Consider the following 20,296-nt stretch of genomic DNA (forward strand, 5'->3'; position numbering starts at 1 on the left):
AATAGTCATAAAGTAATTTTAAATAATAGTGAGACGGTGGAGATCTTGCATCTCCATAATAATTTCAATGATGTATATACATGAGGATCTGAAGTCCTCTATGTATATGTGGCACTTCATCTACACAAATAAAGACAGACTGAGGGCATAATCATCTTTCTGAGTGTGCAGTACAGCCAGCATGTGGCATTCTGTGTCCATAAACCAAGCTTTCGTCCTGAAGTTTGTCCATCCCGGTACTGATGACTTCTTGTTGCCAAATACATCTAAATATTCCACAGTTCATTCACTATTGTTGCAGTACTGTGGGATTTCTGCGCGCAAAAGTGCCTGTTTGCCTAAAACGCAGTGCAACAAAAGCTTTCCTTTTGCCTTGTAAATTGACCTGAAGCATTTGGTTTTTACTCAATTCATGCTCAAGGTTTTTGTTAAGGCTGCAAAATCTCTCTCCCTCGAACGTCATTTGGCTTCATTAAAAGCTGCAAGAGCTGCTGAAGCCCCTGAGAATTTCACACTAGGCATCTCTGAATTTTTCTTCTATAGCTGCATACCATTCACTGCAGTGCAGCAGAGCTGCAGTTTCCAGAGCCCAATCCTGCCATTAAACATTCATTGGAAAGATTTATAGCCCCTTTGTGCCACAAGTATCTTTGTTTTAATTCAGTACCGAAGACTCAAGGTTAACAAAAGAGCTCTTGCTGCTCAAGTAAAACACTGCAATACTCTTTAAAGGAATGCTATAGGAAGAGAATAGAAATTATTAATAGCGCTCACAGATTAAGCTGCTTTGAGGGTTCTTTACTTGGTATTTACAACTCCATTTCAGCAAAACACTGATGTCTTTGTTTTGTTTTATAAGCAGAATTAATTTAAATTTTTAACCTTCTCAAAGCAAAATTTATATCTGAGTCTCTTCTTCATTCCAGTCAAGTACTTATTATTGCCATTATAGGCCTCAGAGGGAAAAAATCTTTCCAGTGCAGCGTCTTCCTTTCTGTTCCAATCCCTCCCTGAGTTCCCATCCCTGTGAAGGTCGCTAAAAACACAAACTTCCTTTCTTTTGTAGCAGATAAGTGCTATCTGCCTGACAGTTCCTTCTTCAAGTAGCAGACATGTTGCCTCTGATTTTTCCGTATCTTAGTGTGATGCTTTTTCTCTAAGACATGCTTTGTCTTAATAATTGCCCTACTTTTTGAATCAAAAATAAAATGCATTATTATTCTCACTGAGCTACTGGAAGAAAAGAGTTTGAGGGAACACATTAATTAAAAATCTATTAAATATGAATAAGCCCCAGTTACCTTCTCTCTTACGCAAATAGTGCTACAATACTGCTGCAAGATCAGGGTTTGAAGCCACTGCTATAGGTTACAGACTATTTTAGGAGTATGTTATCAACAAAAAGGAATGCTGGAGGTCAAACTTACCCAGTTTTGGCGAAGTTAGTCCAGTATGTCATAACTACTGCACTGAGCATGACATCATTCTTGGAAAAGTTGCAGTTGAACAGTTCTGTCGGGCCAATCATAGGAATCCCAAACACGTAAGGAACTTCATCACCATGAGCTGAATCAGCCCAGCTGGGTTTCATTTCACTTTGGCAATGGTGATAAAATGCATAGAAATATGTTGGAGACCCATACTGAGCATGCAGGTCAGCGGTAGCAACGGCCGGAGCAACCCACTGATGGTCTGTAAAAAGAGCAACCAGGGTCTTCCGTCTTGTTTCGGGGTTTTCTTTGTCTGCCCAGTCGGTGTACATGAATTTAATGGTCTCTCGCAGTGTATCTTTCCCTTCTGGATAACCATATAGATTGTCCACAAAATTGGAGACAGAAAAGTCAAAATCATTGGGGGATACACCATCTTCATTATCTACAATGCCATCCACAAATTTTAAACCTTCCCCTTGATTTACACCCAGCATTATATCGTAGTTAAGGAATTCCCCTTGCTCCATGAGAATCTGAGGGTCATCTGGAATCACGTCTCCATCTATGACAGGCCCAAAGGCAATGTGGTACGTGGCTGGAGTAATGGTCTGTTGAATGAGTTCTTTGTAATTCTTATTCCGAAGACATTCAACCAAATCAGTGGTATCCAGCATGTCGCAGCCCACTTTATCTGCCAATATCCGAGTGTACTTGGCAGGCTGGTAGTTCACTGCCCAGCTGGACAGGGCTGTTCCACTCTGTATGATTGCCTTTTGGAACAAACCTGCAGGTGCAAATTGTTTAAATGCAAATCCGATTATATATTAAAAACTATATAAATAAATTAAAAGCAGCTTTCACTAAGCAAAGAAGGCTTTAATTGTACAGTAACTAAAAGATGCATATACCTAAATTTCAATTCAATTTCCATATATTCTACCGACTCCTCCCTTTTTACAGTATGTCTAACAGGCTACTAATTAAAATCTCTCTTTTCTTGATGCTCACACATCTAAAGCATGAAGGTTTTCTGCTTCGAGAACAAAACTCATGCTTGTACTGCAGTTTTCTTGCATCTTTAATGGAAGTCCCTGGCTTTAGCACAGTAGTAGTCTGTAAAAAATTCTTTAAAGTAGTGGCAGCTACAAGCAATCATATCCTCTTCGCCATGTAAATGACTCTTATAAATGCGCTCTTCAGTAGTTTAAAGGTCAAATGAAAATTACACACTCTCATTTCCCTCACAGAAGCAATGCATCATAATTTGAAAAAATCTGCTCTGCTAAAATCAATTTAATAGGCTTGAGTATTCTACTCTGACATAATTTTTTCTTTACCATCTGAATTTTGTGTGTGTGTGTGTGTTAGTACAGCCTATATGTTGAATTAAGATATATTTACATTGGAAGAGAGTGAGACAAGATCCAATATTTTTTTTTCCCGTTGTTTTATATGTATTAATATAAAGACAGATGAAAGACCCAGACTGAAGAGCTTCTTTGTATCACCAGAACACTGAAAAGCAACTGGAGCTTGCTGGTGAATCCACCCGATCTGTTTTTTCCTGGTAAGATCACTAAAATGGCCTATTTTAAACTAAAATACCTGGGCCTCTTCTGCAGATGGTTTCTACTGTCAAGCTCTTGAAAAGTCAAATACAGCAACAGCTACAAAAACATTTAAAGACCTTGAAGCATTTATGGGAAAAACTGGCTGTGGTCGATATACCTTTGTGATGATTACTTACTGCACCCGTTACAAAATTTCAATTACATGATTAGTTAAGTTTTTTATAGTTCCATCTGCTTGATTTTGTCATGGCTTACTCAACAGTTATTCACTGGACCCTATTTGTATCAATAGACTAAATTGTCAGGCATAATTCTGTGCATTTCCAAATAGGGTATGTTTACCAGCAGCGCTGCTACAATTGCTTGATAGGGCTTAGTCTTCTGCCATAGATCATAGATATCTGTCTGTTTTAATGTGATAAAAGTAGCATTGACCTATAAATACAATCAATATTTTGGTCTTGTCTTCTTTTATAAATTCTTTGTAGATTTCGTCTTACCACCGGGAATTTTTATGTTTCGGTACTGGTGCTGTACATCCTTGGGTTGGATTTTTTGGAAGGTGAAGTGTTGAGGGTAGAAATCCCACAGCTCAAACACTTACCAAAATCTTAAGAACTCCGTGTGGGATCACACAGTACTTGTGGGGAGTTGAACACATTTTTTTTAATAAGGTTAAGTTATGTTATTATTAAGTAAGGAAGCATCTAAATACACATTAGGAGTATAGACAAGAGTGTGTGAAAATGAAAAAGGTCACTGCCCCTTTCCATTTTAATTAAGGCATATTCTTTGATAGAAGAGCCAGTGGAGACTGTTGATAAAGTTAGAAAAAGTATATTGCCCATGGCGTTTGTTCCATGAAATTTCTGCTATAATAGCATTTAAATTTTCATATAAAAATATTTGACTAACAAAAATACAGAATACTAACTAGTAGATAATTTTAAAAAATTACAGACCAGTAATTCTAATTCAGCCTACCTGATATATCCATTTTTGTTACACTATAATGTTAAAGAAAAAAAAAAAAAAAAAAAAGTGCTTTGCTCAGAGGATTAAGATTATTACCTTCTGAATAGTGAGAGAGTGTCAGGAGACTGACACAGGAAGCTCCCGCCCCAGATCCAAAAATAGTAACTCTTTTTGGGTCTCCTCCAAAAGATCCAATATTTTCTTCAATCCATCGTAAAGCTTGGATTTGGTCAAGCAATCCATAATTGCCTTTTGCAGCTTGGTCTCCAGTACTTAAAAAACCTATAAGGCAAAAAAAGATAATTTTAGTTCACCAGATACAGAATTAGCTACAGGGTATTCACATATTCACAACACATCTTCCCATCTTTTCATCTTCTGGGCTTTTTTTTTCCCTTCTTTTTTTTAAAGGTCACAGTCCTAGTTAAATGTCTCCAGTGCAGGCTGGGGAACTCATTCTGTACACTGTTTGGTTTTGCTTTGTTTTTCCCTACTGCAGAGGTCACATTTGCGAAAAATCATTATTTCCTTTTTGAAATAATTCTATATCATTGCAACAATACGGACTGAAGATTTTAAACATTTGATAACTATATGTGAGAAAGTACAGAAACTTACAAAATCATTTCTGTGCAAAGAAGTGAGATACCCAGACTTCCACTGAGAACAAGACTCTCAAACACATTAATTTAAATGCTCCTTACCACGGCCCAAAGTTGGCCTCATCTAAATAGCTCTTTAAATTATTGTACTTGTGATATAAATATACATACTCGGAAACAGAAAAAGAAGGATGAAGAGAGTAGTAAAAGGAACAGGAAAAAGGCCTAGGAAAAAAACACACTCCAATTTCACACAGGATATTTATTAGGAAGATAGCAGGCAAATCCTTGAAAATTCAGCCTTTGGTTGGGAGATTTTATCTGAACAAATCGGGTTTTGTCTCTTTTCTTGGAAATTGCTGGGAAAGCTGTGCTGCTATTTTTTGTTCCTGTACTGTGGTTATCAGATTTCAGAAACAAAGCATGACACTTTTGCTGCTCACCTTGCAACTGAGAACAAAATGACCAAAAGACTAGGACAGATTAATTTTGTTTTTCTGAAACCAGCTAAGGTGAAACATTGCAGTTATCCGCACTGCCTGTCGTTCACAGTTAAGACCTTGTGCTACATCCAAATTACCACATTGAGGGATGTACTCTATCTTCTCTTTTTAACTCCCACAGACCTTTTTCTGTCAGACAGCTGCAAGTCAGAAGTGTATTAGAAATACCTTACAGTGTATGGAAATTTTCAGATGGACATCACCGATTTAGGCATCGATGACAGCTGCTTATCAAGACAAAACAAAGAAATCACTTGGCTGGTGTTTCCAAGCTAATTATCAGTTCAGACAAATTTGCCAGAAGAGGGCTCCAGGACTCAGGAGATCTGTAGTCCTGGAGCAGTTTGAGATGAGACAGTGTAATCTTGAGCCACCTTAGCCTGCTGTGACAAGACCTTCATGCTCCTGCAAGGGAAGCCTGAGGTCCCTAGGGAAAAAAAGGCCTTGCAGCACATTTTACCTGCTTTGACACAGGGGAATAGATCTCTCTGCACTGGCTGTAGTTATTTTTTCAGTGATAGGAAGAATGAAAATTCACAAGGTGGAAGGGGTTCACAATATGGAGGAAGCAGAAGAGAAGGAAAGTGGAGAAAAGAAGAAGAAATTAGATGTCTCGGACATTTGCACACGTATTTCCATAATGTTTTCCATTGTAAAATTCCTACAGTGAGATGCAAAATCCAGCCTCGAGGTTTAAAGGCAAGATTGCATAAGAACTGAACTCTAAGTACAGAATGCTATACAGCCTACGTTATTGTGGCATAAATTTCTGCATGCAAGGTTAGGCATGATTGAATGGAATGTATTACCTTGCACTCAAAATAATCCTTTTCATATTTAATTAGTAATTATTAATAGACATTTAATGTCAGTGAGTGCCTGATGAGTCCCTGTATTTTTCACAAAACAGTTGCTTCAATTGCAGTAATACGCATCATATCCTTATTGCTAAATAGCATTCGATACGGCTTTCTCATAAAAAAGTCTCTAATAATGGCAAGCACAGTAGTTACAACAGTAGTGACATCTTTTTTCTCTCCTATACCAATGGGGAAAAAACAAACAAACTATTAATCCATAATTGCCTCAATTTTTTTCACAGATGTGTTTTTCTCTCTTTCGCATGCCTTTATTATCTTTTTAGGACTGTCAAAGAAAGAATAACCCACTTGCTGGCTTTGTTGCTGCAGCTTACCGCAATGTTCTATAATATTCTATAATTAAGCCTTTATTCAATCAGAACTATGACCTCCCTGGGAGAAACTGACTGTTATAACCTTTAAAGCAGCATGGTAATTAATATTCAGAGCCTAAACACATTTTAGCTCTTCTAGCACCATCAAGCTGAAGCTGGTTGATCTTTGTGATTTTGAATTCTTTCCAAATGTACAAAAAGGTGACTGAGTAAAACTGCAGTCAGTGAATATCTGATGTTAGACAAATGACGATTCTTTGTTTCCTCAGTTCTCTGCTGATTCTCATTAATTGCAAGAACAAATTTTCTTAAGTTAAAAACTAATCATCATGGCAAAGTGTCAGCCCCACATGACACAAACTGAATTCATAAATCTGTCTTCTCTTGATGAGGATATATTTTCTTTCATGCTATGAATACCAGATCAAAATGTTTGTTCAAAGCCGTTTCAAGAAATTCAGGCAAGGAGTAACTATTTGTCCAGTAATACATGACACTAAGAGATTTTATTATTTTTTTTCTGTGATCACTGTGAAGATTTAAGAACACTATCTTCATGTGTTTCTCTAAAATCCTGAAATCCTGAACAAACAGGAATGCAACTTTTTTTTTTTTTTTTTTTTTCCTGAGACGGGAACTTTTACTCTATGCCTGTTATGTATATGTTTTTAAGTACAGTTAAGAATATTTCCCATTTTACGGTTTGGCATGATTTGAAGGGTATTCTGTGATCTGAAAATCCTTAGGTTGGGGTTTTGATAGAACCTGGAGGTTCTTCTTACTAGCCTAATGCAACAGAGGAAGGAATGGCAACAGCTGAATGTGCAAAACAAAGAGGTTTGAGGGTTGGGTTTGTTGTTTGGTTTTTTTCCACATAACGACGCAGAAAGGAATTCACAGAAATATTCAGTTCTTGACTTTCCTTAAAAAATTATTTGGAAAAGTGACGACGTGGCTCCCCCAGTACAAAATGCCATGGATACAAACAGCTGAAAAAGAGGAATGTGAGTGCATCCCATCTGTGTTGAGTGAAATATCCTAACTTGTCTTAAGGGACATTAGTTCCAAACTTATTTTGCCAGAGGGAAAGATGACCACCAGCCAGACTGAATAGTAACCAGGGAATGAGAGTATTCTGAAGCAAAGGGCAGCTTGAAAAGAGGGGAAAAAGCAGCATGGCAATTTGCAAAAGTACAGAGGGGGATGTGGGAAGAAGGCAGCATCTGGATAGTGCAAGAAGTGGTCGCTGACATCGCAAACTCCCTCCAGTCTGGACAGAGCACCCTCCCCTGGGGTGCCTGCACCCAGCCAGGGTTTGTCCATGTGGGCTGACACACAGGGACCCCCTTGGTGTGTGTGAGGCCTCCTGGGGCGTTTTTTTTCCCTGTGGGGGCCGGTGAGTGGTCAGGAGTGGCAGGAGCTCACCTGATGCTGGGGCAGCCATATGTCCCACACGGAAAATGGGGGAACTTCCGCTCCCTGCTGGTAACCCACATAGCCTGGGGGTGGCTCAGTGCACATCTAGCTCTGTGCATCTCTGTGTGTGAATTAGAACTTTTGGGGGTTTAGTTATAGAAGGGTGTTTAGAAATTTGCAATTGTTTACTAACCTTTCTTAAGTGTCTAGTGTTGTCGTTTACCTTTTGTATTGCTGATATATGATCCTGAAAGTATAGATCACTGCCTGCTGGTTAGTTATATGTCATTAATAAATTAATAAACTGCTTTGATACCAATGTGATTTAAACCCATCAATTGAGAAGCTTTTCCCTATGACAGTTTATTCTTGAAAAATAAATAAAAATGCATAATTTTATAAGAGGAAGCATAAAGTATTCTTGATTTGTTTTGCTGTATTATTTGTAATTAATGTTGCATTCTATTTTTTCCGCATTCTTTCATGTAGAAAAAGTAATGCTGCTTTAAATTGAGGTTTCTGAAATAACGGTTGTATTTATTTTTCTCTAATTCTATTAACGGAAGCGTTGTAGATGAATGCTTTAGTTCTAACCAACTAGATTAGCTACTGCCAAGGAAGAAGAAGACTACAAATGGAAATTACTGGGAATTTTTCTTTTCCACAGCCTTTAAAACTGAATGGACTCCTAAGCTACATGCTGTCACTTGCACTGTTTTGATAATGCAGTGAAGACACAAGGTTACACACAGAGCTCCTTTCGATCCCACTTACACGAGAGGAAATCCCTAGGTATGTCTTTATACTTGGTTTTCGCACTATGTCACAGAAATCTTACTAAGAGACAAAACAAACCCCAACAAACCAGTGGTGATATTTCCCCTTTACTACTAAAAATTTCTGGGGACCCGCAGTGACAAATAGCAGGGGCCAATATCTATGAAATCCACCCAGACAGTTTACTTCTGTCCAGCTCCAGCCTTACCTCGTGGCTGGAGACCATCCCTATGTTAGCATGCCGTGCAGACCTGCAAGAGAAAGTCTATAACAGGTAGTTGGGCTTCATGTCCACGCTGTACACAATTCACATACTATTTTTTACTAAGGCCTAACTGTTGCCTGGTCCCATAGGCTGAAAGAATGACCACTGGTGAACATCGTGCATAAGGGGGAGCACATCTTCCAGCTGAGGTTCACCTGGAAGGGTCCAGGCTGTACTTTACAGAATCTCTCTGCAATGTGAAACAATGCGCAAGGAGGTGGTGACAATACCGAGGTTTTCTGTGGAAATGCACTCTTGATCTGAATTAAAACGCTAGTGTGAACATGCTCAGGATCAAAATTATATTCTTCCAACCACAGAATTTCAATTTGCAAGGAGCAGGCTCAGGTGCACCCTCATTTCAGCTGTGGACCTTGTCCAGATAGGCAAGTAACTAAGTAGGCTGCCTAACGACTATAAAGTATTTAACTTGCAGTAAATATGATATTGGAATGTAATCTATCCTAGTATTTAGACAAAAGTATTTTCAACTGAAAGTTATGTGATGATTTATGGATAGTTTATATAGATAGTGTGAGAACAGGATGAGCATGTCAAGAAGAAGCATCATTCATAACTGACACCTTTGTGTCACATAGAGCTCCAGACAAAAGGAGATATGGAAGGATATTTGGATCACTGTAAACTTTAGCCACTAAGAACTCTGTATCTAATCTATTATTTTTGGTAGTAACCTGAAAACTACTGTCGAGACAGAAAAAACCCTCCAAAAGTAGCTTCAGCTTTTAGACGTCTAGCTTTGGATTCGCTGAATTCCCATGAAAGTAATTTTCTTCCTCGGTACAAAACAGACAAATGTATATGACCAGCTTAGACCTGACACCTACCTTTTAGGCAAGTTTAAGCGAAATCAGTCCCTATCTAGAGCATAAATCATCTCTAGTACTCGCAGCTCCTGTTGCTTGGGACAGACGGACTGGCAAAAGGGCAGATTCTGCTCTATCTGCTATTGAGATGGAAATATTTAATGACTCCCCTGACTTCACTCCAGTTTTCCTGGATTTAACCAATAAAAAGTGAAGAGGAATTTGTTTCCATTTGAGGACATGTTTCATTGCTCTTTTTTACTCTGAAGTAGCTGTGCAGGAAAAGGGAGGGTTCATCTTTCAGGAATTACTATCTAGCCGTTGACATGAATAATAAATTCACTTTAAAAATAACAGAAAAAATAATTAAAATACATACACTTAGGAAAAAAAAAAAAACAAAGAAAAAGGGGGGGGAAAGAAAGCACAAGCCACCAGTAAGTTAAATGCACTAAATTATGACCTAAGAACTATGGCTTCAGCTTTAGAGGACCAATACAATCACGAAGATAACTGCAATCTTGTAGCATTTTGCATTTATTTTATTCCTATGTAATGATTTTTTATTCTATTTTAAATTAGTCAAAAAATAAAATGCTGTGACAACTTTCCTTTTCCAGTTCCCACACAGTAATACCCAATAGTACATCACTGCAGAAAAAGGCCAGTCTTTATCTTCATATTTTGGCCCCAGGGCCTAATCCATATCAAATCAATTTGATGTCCTGGCTCAAAGCCTAAATTGTCAAACTGTGTGGGGACCTCTAGGGCGGGGGGGAGCGGGGCTGAGGGGGGGAGTAGGGAGGAGGCGGCGGACAGGGCCGGGGCACGAGGCACAGGGGACGGGACGTGGACCTGGACGGGCCCGGGAAGGCCTTGACACAGGCACGGGCCGGGCCTTCCCTTGCCTTCCGGTTCCTTTCCTTTCCTTTCTTTCCTTTCCTTTCCTTTCCTTTCCTTTCCTTTCCTTTCCTTTCCTTTCCTTTCCCTTTCCTTTCCTTTCCTTTCCTTTCCTTTCCTTTCCTTTCCTTTCCTTTCCTTTCCTTTCCTTTTCCTTTCCTTTCCTTCCTTTCCTTTCCTTTCCTTTCCTTTCCTTTCCTTTCCTTTCCTTTCCTTTCCTTTCCTTTCTTCCTTTCCTTTCCTTTCCTTTCCTTTCCTTTCCTTTCCCTTCCCTTCCCTTCCCTTCCCTTCCCTCCTTCCCTTTCCCTTCCCTTTCTTTTTCTTTCTTTCTTTCTTTCTTTCTTTCTTTCTTTCTTTCTTTCTTTCTCTTTCTTTCTTTCTTTCTTTCTTTCTTTCTTTCTTTCCTTCTTTCCTTCTTTCCTTCTTTCCTTCTTTCCTTCTTTCCTTCTTTCCTTCTTTCCTTCTTTCCTTCTTTCCTTCTTTCCTTCCCTCTTTCCTTCTTTCTTTCTTTCTTTCCCTCTTTCTGTCTCACTCTCTGTTTCTTTGTCTTCCTTCCTTCCTTCCTTAAGATTTAAATAATACAACAAAGCAGAAGGTTAACCAGTTGTATTTTATTTTTTTTTCCCATTTAAGGGGGAAAAATAAAAATAATGAAAGAATAAAGCTCATATATTTTAGTAGCTACTACAATCAATTTTAAAAGAGCACCTTGAAATGAGGTACACTCTTCATTGAAAATGAAGTACTTCTACTTCCTCTTCTGCCATTCACAGGTTTTCTTAAAAACGAAATGTTTAATTTCTGAGACATAACCATTACATAAAGACTAATGCCAAACTTAATAAGACACATTGAACAGCCAAGATATCACAAGAACTTAATCATCAGGAAATCTGTGCAAAATCAACAAGCGTTTTGATCTATTTGTGTCCTTTTAAAACCTCTGCTATATTGTCTGGCTTCACATTTCTTTTGTCTTTGTGCCTCTTCACAACTGCTGCCCAGACCTGTATGATCTGCTATAATTTATTTTTCAGACAAAATTCTCACAAATAAGATTGATTTGTCCAGCATCTGATCAGAAACATTACAGAAGAAATATAAATAAGATACAAGACACTACACTTCAAAGCATAATCATGTCTTTTTTGTTTTTATTTGTGAAGTGCCAGAGTAGGACCTTTTTAAAGCAAAGAGCAAATGGCAAGCATACAGCAGAGTCTTCATGTTTTTTAATAGCTTTTGTCTGTACACATCACATTTATCACTGTAAAAGTGTACCTGCTGAACTCAAATATTATAGTGTTCAAATGTGAAGTGAAATCCATTGGGGATATCTGAGTACATAGAGACCACAGCTGGTTCAGGAAGTCCCTGAGATATAAATAGTTGGAGGACAGAGGAATATTAGAGGGAATTATCATATAAGTTTGTCCTATGCTTACCCTTCCCTAATCGTTCCCAAACAGCCCCAACAGTGTTTGGAGACAGGATGTTTGACTAGATGATGTTTTGGTTGGAATCAATATAACTGTATATTCCTTTTTGGTTTGACTCTATGCAAAACTTTAACAGTAGCGTTTAAACTTTACTGCAAAGACAGTAGGATGCAAGACAGAGTGACGGTGTCCTTCGTGCATATTTAGCAGGAAGAAAAACATTGCTGAATTTTTCCTTCAGTATGAAAGGCCAATGCAAAACTGAGCAAGCACCACTTCTGCACAGACTCACTATATGCAGAATGAGTCAGAGGCAGTTATATAGTAACTAAGGCAAATGGGAGGACTGTGGAGCAGCCATGTATGGGTCTGTGCAGAAATAATGTTACACAGATACTTCTTCATCCTGAAAATAAAACATCAACGGTTTTCCTTTATCTGCAAAATAGTTTAAAATTTGCAGGTGCCACTGTCAAAGCAAATTTCTTAATACTCGGCAATCCAAGCAGTAGTACAGTTAAATTTTAACTCAAGGTATTATAATTGAAGAGAAATGTGTAGTGAAGGCAACTCAACTTACAGTTTTCATATGAATTAATAGATTATGTTAAAATATAAATGATAAAGATGTCTTTAATTTGATTATCCAACTCAGGCTTACACAAGAAAAAAGTCTCTTCTGATCCTACCTAGATGGATTCTTTCAAATTACTTCTGTTCTGAAGACAAAACCTAAATATTCTTCTCTAGAAAGAACATCTCATTACCACATGCAGTACAAGAGAATAGATCAGAGAGAGGGTGAAGTGAGAATATTATTATTTGTTTTTATATTGCTTCAGTACTGAAATCTGAAGTGTATTCTTTATAATTCAGGAGACTACCTAGTCTTAAATGCATAGAAGCCTTTTGAAAATGTCCTGGATAGCATATGTTTATAAGAACACTTAGGGGGTAAGGAAAGAGAAAAGACAATAGGATGCATTTTAACAAGATCGTAAACCTATTTTTATACACATTTCTAAGCAGTGAAAAGTTTCTTAGAGAGCATAAATTTATCAGAGCACTAGGGAAGTCAACAAGTTTCCTTCAGTTAAGCCATTATTTTATTTCTACAATGAAATAGTGTTAAAGAATCCAATCGAAATTTGTACATGACACCTTAACTGCTTTTAAATTTGCCTTGTTCACTGTAAAATGCTCTGAAACTATTGTGTAACGAGGTTAGGCCAATGAATGTTATCTAAAGCATTAGAGATCAAAGACATTCTCAACATTGAATTCTATTGTCATTATTCATGATGAGTAGCACATAACTCATATGAAGTGTCACTGAAGAATTGTTATAAATGTAGATATTTTTAAAAATAGTAAATAAAGATGACAGTAACAAACATTGCAGAACACATTCATTGATCTATTGTCTTCTTACTTACTATTTATCCCAATATTCACCAGTTAAACCTGTCTCTACACAAAATACAATCAATAAAACAGTAGGTCCAATAAAAAGATTGCTGTTGAATGCATTATAAACAGCCTGATTAAAACCAAACCAACAGGAGCTAAAATCAATCAATTGCTCTGAGTGTCATTGACAGGAAAAAAAAGTATAAAAAGAGTATAAAAAAGGTATAAAAAAAGTATAAAAAAAGTTCTATGTGGTGGAGAAGCTTATGCTTTGAAAATATTCTCGAGTCACTGATCTAGATGGTCAAATCCAAAGGCATTTAACAAGTGAAATGCACTATGAGTACAGAAAAACAATTGAATGAGCTGCTACTACTTTTTTGTGCTGTGTTGACCCTGGCCAGCAGCTAAGCACCCACAAAGTTGCTCCTGCAGTCACACCCCCCACCAGAAATACACTAGGAGAAAATGGAAAGAACAAACACAAGAAAAGTTGTGGACTGAGATAAAGACAGTGTAATAGGTGAAAGAAAGAGGAAAAAAAAAAACAGCTGGAGGAAAGGACATCACTCTCCACCTCCTACATGCAGATCAATGCCTTGCCAGTCTCTGAAAAACAGATACTTGGAAGCCAAACCCACCCCACTTCTTCCTCTGATGTTATGTCCTCTAAGCATGATGTTATATGGCATGGGATATCCCCTTGGCCAATTTGGGTCAGCTGTCCCGACTCTGCTCACCCTCCCAACCTCTTGCCCATCTCCAGCCTATTGGCTCTGGGGTAGAGTGGGAAAAATAAAAAGCCTTGGCCCTGCACAAGCACTCTTCAGCAATAGCCCGAACATTGGTGTGTTATCAACACTGTTTCAGCCATTAAACCAAAACACGGCACCAAATGGCCTGCTCTGAAGAAATTTAACTCCATCTCAGCTAGACTCAGTACATTATTTCACAGTTGTGGCACAGATCTTCATTTCTAAAGCATCTGGTTGCTTTTTAGAAGTGCCTATTTCATCAAGAAGAGGTGTGTTGTGTTGTAAGTCTATGAAAACTGGAGATTTTTTTAATCATTATTATTATTATAAAATATAGATGAAACCTACATGAAACTAAGACTAAATTAATATACTTTCAATTTTTTTCAATCAGATGATCAATATTATGATGAAGAGACAACACCTTTAGCTGGTTATCTGTAATAAAGAAAACCTAATAGGACACAGGAAAAAAGTTACGTACTTTAAAGACAAGTGAAGATATTAGGTTTACCCCTACAAATTACAGGAAAGTTAACCTAAATGGTAACCAGCTGTAAAAACAGCAAAGAGATTTTTATCTTTAATTATCAGCTTCAGAAGATTGGAATCTTTCAAATAAAGGTGTTATAGGACATTAGGCGTAATTTTTTCTTGCTAGGAAAAACACTAAGTGACCAAGAAGACAATATTATTTCATTAATATACTGGTGTCAAAACCCCAGTGCTTACAAGTCTCTGTGAAAAAGAGAAATAAGAGCTCACAATGTTAAGAACTTAATTGGGTTATTTTTTGTTTGGTATTTAAAACAAAGTTACCCAACAGTTTTTGTTAATTGCACTATAAACCCATATATTTCCATTGAACTGCAAAGCTCGCCTAAACACAAATTTCTCTACTCATCAATAGGCTGTTAGTATAATGGTAGTATTAGGTCTGCAAAAGGCAGGTGTCCTCTTAAGACAAATATTTAGTTTAGCATTTAACCAAATTAAAAGTCACCCCAAGTAGCCCTCCAGTGAATCCTGTTGGCAGTTTAGGAAGTAGTCACCAGCACTGATACATATCTGCTGACTTCCAGTTTTATTTTCTTATGCCATAGCTACCTTTTCTCCAGTAAGAACACTGCTCTTTGCTGTCTTATGTACTAGCAAGCACCGAAACTAATCACTTTGTCTTGAGTGAAATGATTAGAAAATTAAGTTTTGCATAGAATTAGCATTTTGTACATATTAGATAAAGGCCATTAGGAGGTCAAACTGAGTGCATTATTCCCATTGCCTTTTCACTCAACTTGTTTGATCTGAAACATTAATTAGATACATGCCCACTACACACAATGGAAAGACACTGGAATTGCATGTTTCTGTAAATAAACTAACTAATTAAGCAACTAAATAACTAAAATAATACTGCTATGTTATCTAATAAACATAGCAGAGCATCTTTGATTCTATAAATTCGGTGCAGTCAAGGCAGATGCATATTGATGCAGCAGATACCTTACAGGTAACATCCAGCTCATAGGGCTTCTTGCAGGAAGATGAGTTGAGTGTAAGGATTCCATAAATGGCAAAGAAATGGAAGTAAAATAATGCTCATTCTCTGCATTGGCCCTATAGTGGGAAGAGTCATGCAGCCCAAAAAAAAATGTGGCAAGGGTCACTCCAGTTTGGGATTAATTATAGTCTCTTTCAGCTGTGTCTGTAACACTCTTAACATTGTCTTAGGCATTTACATATTCATCCTCCTTGGAACACACAGAACAGATGATCTGGAAAAAATCTTTAGTGATCAAAAAAGCCTCAAAAATGTCTCAAAGACACGCATGTAGCTGGCACAAATTGCAGTGAGCTGATGTGATACGAGAGTGGCCCCGCTATCAACAAGAAAACAAAGGTCAGTTATGAACTTGTCCCAAACCTTCAATGCATGTCCCTCAAAGGAAAATGAATTTTTGTGCCTCTGTTCACATTTTTCTTGCGTGTCTCATTTTTAGCTTAGGACTGCATGTGTAGTTGGAAAAATGAATGCACAAAAATATCAGAAAGCAGAGGAGTAACACATATTGAACAACTAATATACCACAGAAGACACATAATAAAAAAAAAAAAAAGAAGAAAAAGAAAATATTTAAAGTTCTTTAGTTCAAATGGACTACTTGCAGAGGTAAGCACTTTTACATGCAAAAAGTAGGACAATGCAAGGAAGACGATGCAGCATCTAATACAAAATATGTTCCCAGTAGGTAGCCTGACAATATTAATCTATTATAGAAGGCTATGTGGTTTCAAATGAGGTTTGACCACTTGGAAGAGGGTGATGGTTAAGAAGTGGTCACTAGCAGTGGTTTCACTTGTCTTCTGCTCCATGGACAACTGTCTTATCCTCTTAAAGACCATTCTCAGCTGCAAGAAGCAGACATAATGGTTTCCCTCATTGGGCTGTGCTGCTTCCAGTTCTCAAGTATAAACTCCATTCCCCTAAACTTGCAAGCACTGCATAACATTTAGACATCTTAGACTATAAAACTGAAAATGAACTGTGCTTTTTTTCTTCTTTTTTTTTTAGTTCGTAATATTTAAAGGCAGCAAAATATCATACATATGGAATGCAGAATACTAGCTTCGGAATTAAAAGCCTATTAAAATTAATGTTATCCTTTTTTAGTTAGAATGGAAATAGCTATGTAACTAGGCAGATGAAAAGAACAGACTCCTAATTTTCCAGTTAGAAATTATTTTTTTCATAATATTTTGTTTCAGAGTTTAAGGCTTTAAGGGAGAATAGCTGTATTGCCATCTATAACAATAGCAAATATATATACTTAATGCGCAAGCTCTTTTTAACTGTTAACATGAGAGAAATACTTTGGTCACAAACAAAGCATCTCATTATATGTCCATAAATTTCAGTTCAGTAATTTGTGGCTGCTGCACCATCCTTTCTTATGCTTACAGAAGAAGAGCATGCTTACAAGCACAGAACGAGAACACAACAGCTGTACCTGGCCCAGTGCACCAGCTATTATTCACTCCACAGCATTTTAAAGGCAGAAGCTACTGCGTCAATGCCAGTTAATCTATGATGAAGAAAGCATCCAAGTTAACCCTTCTTCTCTCAGGAAAGATTTTTTGTGTTGGTAATATTCGGCTGGCTTGAAGCCTGTACACTCATCAGTGCCCTGTGTGGAAGCTGTCTGTTGGTTATGGATCAATTCTAGACATTGCATTCAAAAACATACTTTGAACACTGGTGAAGCAGAATGCTCGTTCTTGACAAGCACAGAAAACAAGCACATATGGTACTGAGAGAAAAGAGAAATTGATTGTGCAGAAATAAATCATGTGCACTATTTCTCTACCTTCCATTGTCATTTTAATTTCCCAAAAACATCTACTAGTAAGTAAAACAAAAATTCATAAACATTTATTTTGCATCATAAACAATGCTATGTTTAGGCTCGCGTAAGAGTTGACCTTTTCATGATGTAGGCTGTGGTGGATTTTTAAATCATCAGACTATGAGTACACAATTTTAACTTAATAGTTAGTTGTTAAAAATGAGCAGGAATGTTGCATTATTTCAATCTTAACAAGTGGTTGTTCTGAGAAGCTAATTACTTTCTGACTTGAATTGAATTTCTGAATTGAAAAAAAGATGATAAAGCCCTTGCCTTATTTATTTGTGGTGCATACCATTATGAAGTATGGTGTCAATAACCTGTAAACCAGGTAGCATGCTGTTCTGAAAGCTCATGTAAAATGCATTAGCTTTTTCTGAGAAATTAGACAAAACAGCTCTGTTGGTAATATTTGACTAGAATTTGTAATATCCTTAATAATCTGAAAAATGCTCAGCTTCTTGACAAAGCAGTAAGGAAAGGGACTGAGGAGAAATGAACCTTACCATTCGCTAGTCTGACAGTGACTAATCATTGACAAAACTTTTAATAAAATACCTGGAAGCCAAAATAAAGTGAGAGTATTATTAATTTTTTTTAATGCTACATACTCTGTATATATCTTCTAAAAATGATTAATAATTATACTATATAGACCTCTTTGAGAAAAGCATAGCAGAAATGATATTCAACCAAAGTAAATGATTCATAATTATCAATCTTGTTCCACAAGCTTTTTTGTACTAAATGCTCCCTTAAAATGAAATTTCCTATGCAACATCTAAAATACCTGCTGAAGAACCCTGTCAGTGGATGCGAGTAAAGTATCCCACTTAAACAAAACCATGATGTATTGAAGCAGCAGATTACATACATAGAACATGTATTTTTTTTTTTTATGCTGGAGGATATTGGCATATGCCAATATCAAATTTCCCTTGGCATCTGTTTTTAAGAAAGGCTTGAAGAAAAATAAGGTATCTTCTGTAAGGATGTCTTAGATGTCTGTATCCCAAAGTTTGACCCTATAACCCTGCAACTGGGTGGGCTAACTAGGCTGTGATAAAGCTTAAACTTCATTCAATGCCAGAATCCACAGATGAGAGCACCATTGCCACTGCATCTCCCAACCCTCGCATGTAACTTACATGTGGCCTGTGCTGAGCGGCCTGCTAAGCAGCTTCGTCAATTGCTAAAATAAAATTTTTCGAAAAAAATTTTTAGTGTTCATGCACTTCTGTCTCCATCTACTATTCAAAATAGAGCTTTAGCAGACTTGAATAAGATAAAGTAATATTTCAGGTTTTACATGAACAGATTTCTAGAACTCCTAGTAATACACTCAATTATTTATTTATATTTTGGGGGGTGACTTCTGCTGAATTTACTTTTTTTTTTTTTAAAAAAGAAGTTTTTGACAAAACTATCTTTTCTAAGACTTTGACACTGAAGTCTACAGAATATATTAAAATAGATTGTCTCAGATTGGTTTTGCACATCATGAATCCCCTGTGAGAAATAAATGGATTTAAATGATGTGCCTCAGCATTCACAGTTCTAACAGAGTGAACTAAATCAATTCTGCTGCACATTCAAACACACGGAATATTCTGAATTAGTATTTCTAAGGATGAGTTTACCACCACAGTAGAACTATTATGTGCCACAATTACTCTTCTTAAAAAGGAAAAAACAAGTATAAATCCCTTCTTATCACTTCCATAGCCTCAGTTTACTGAGGCTATCACTTTACTGAGGCTTATCACTTCCATAGCTCTCATTTATGCACAGAGAACCTAAATATTTTATAGTTTGGCAATTCTAAGTTAGAGCATTCCTAGAGAAATATCAAGCTAAATCAGTGAAAACCTGGAGTTGCTTCTTTGCTTTAACACATTATTTCATAATTTCTATCAGTTTTCTATAAAGTTATGAATAAATTTGGAAGGTCATGATTAGTCTTGCCCTAACACGTTATCATAATTGGTGACATTTTTTGCTTTTTGTATCAGTCTTGACCTACATCTGTTGATTTGAAAGACAGATATGTATATATTCCTCATTCAACTTCATGGTTGTTAGTTTTAAATTAAGTATGGCTTTGAAGATTTCACATGGCATTCAGTTAGGCTTACTCTCAATCATACTATATATAAGCATAAATCAAAATATATGATCATAAAAATACAATATATAAATAACAATGTAACGATAAAAATAAATTAGGGAAGGTAATGTACTTGTTAAGTCAACTATTCCATTATGTGGTCCTGATGTGAGATTGTTCTACTCATGGTTCACTATTTACTTATCTGATAGTATTTTTATCTTTGTATCTAATTATTAATTTCTTTGGTGCTATTCTTTGATTTTTTCATCCTTATTAAAGTTGTAATAACAGGTGAGGTAAAGCTTATCATTAAAAATAAGATGAAATAATGAAATGTAAATTTTGGACATTTTAATATAAAAGTCACCTGTTGGTAGCTGATTTCATGTTACAATAGCCATTATTTCACAAGCATAGCAAAAACTTCCTTTTTTTAAGTGGTATATAATGGCTTACTGATAGAATTACTCTGGGCCTTAGGGAGGAATTAGACTTTCAATTATTACATTCACAATTTAGAAAAGGAAATGACAATTAGATTTGTTTAATTTAATCTTCCAGGTAATGTGAGATTTTGTCCACTAGTAAATTTATACTTGATTGGGGTTTTGGTGCTTTTTATATTCTTGCTTCTCTAATTAATAATATATTTTTTATAGCACTAAATCATTATAAAGGCGAGCAATAATGAATTATTATTCTTTAGTTTTAAAA

General features: G+C 36.6%; 1 protein-coding gene across 5 annotated transcripts in view; it reads right to left on the minus strand.

Annotated features, from left to right (window-relative positions):
* NLGN4X (neuroligin 4 X-linked) overlaps window positions 1-20,296 on the minus strand; it is a 189,334-nt gene that overhangs the window by 12,667 nt on the left and 156,371 nt on the right. For all 5 annotated transcript variants that reach the window (XM_063341143.1, XM_063341113.1, XM_063341137.1 and 2 more), the window contains 2 exons: window positions 4,076-4,261; window positions 1,428-2,217 (listed from right to left, as the gene is read on the minus strand). In XM_063341143.1, coding sequence (XP_063197213.1) covers window positions 1,428-2,217; window positions 4,076-4,261 — 976 coding nt within the window. The remainder of the gene's footprint in view (window positions 1-1,427; window positions 2,218-4,075; window positions 4,262-20,296) is intronic.

This window comes from Chroicocephalus ridibundus, chromosome 1, assembly GCF_963924245.1.
Source record: "Chroicocephalus ridibundus chromosome 1, bChrRid1.1, whole genome shotgun sequence".
In the NCBI taxonomy this organism is placed as follows: domain Eukaryota; kingdom Metazoa; phylum Chordata; class Aves; order Charadriiformes; family Laridae; genus Chroicocephalus; species Chroicocephalus ridibundus.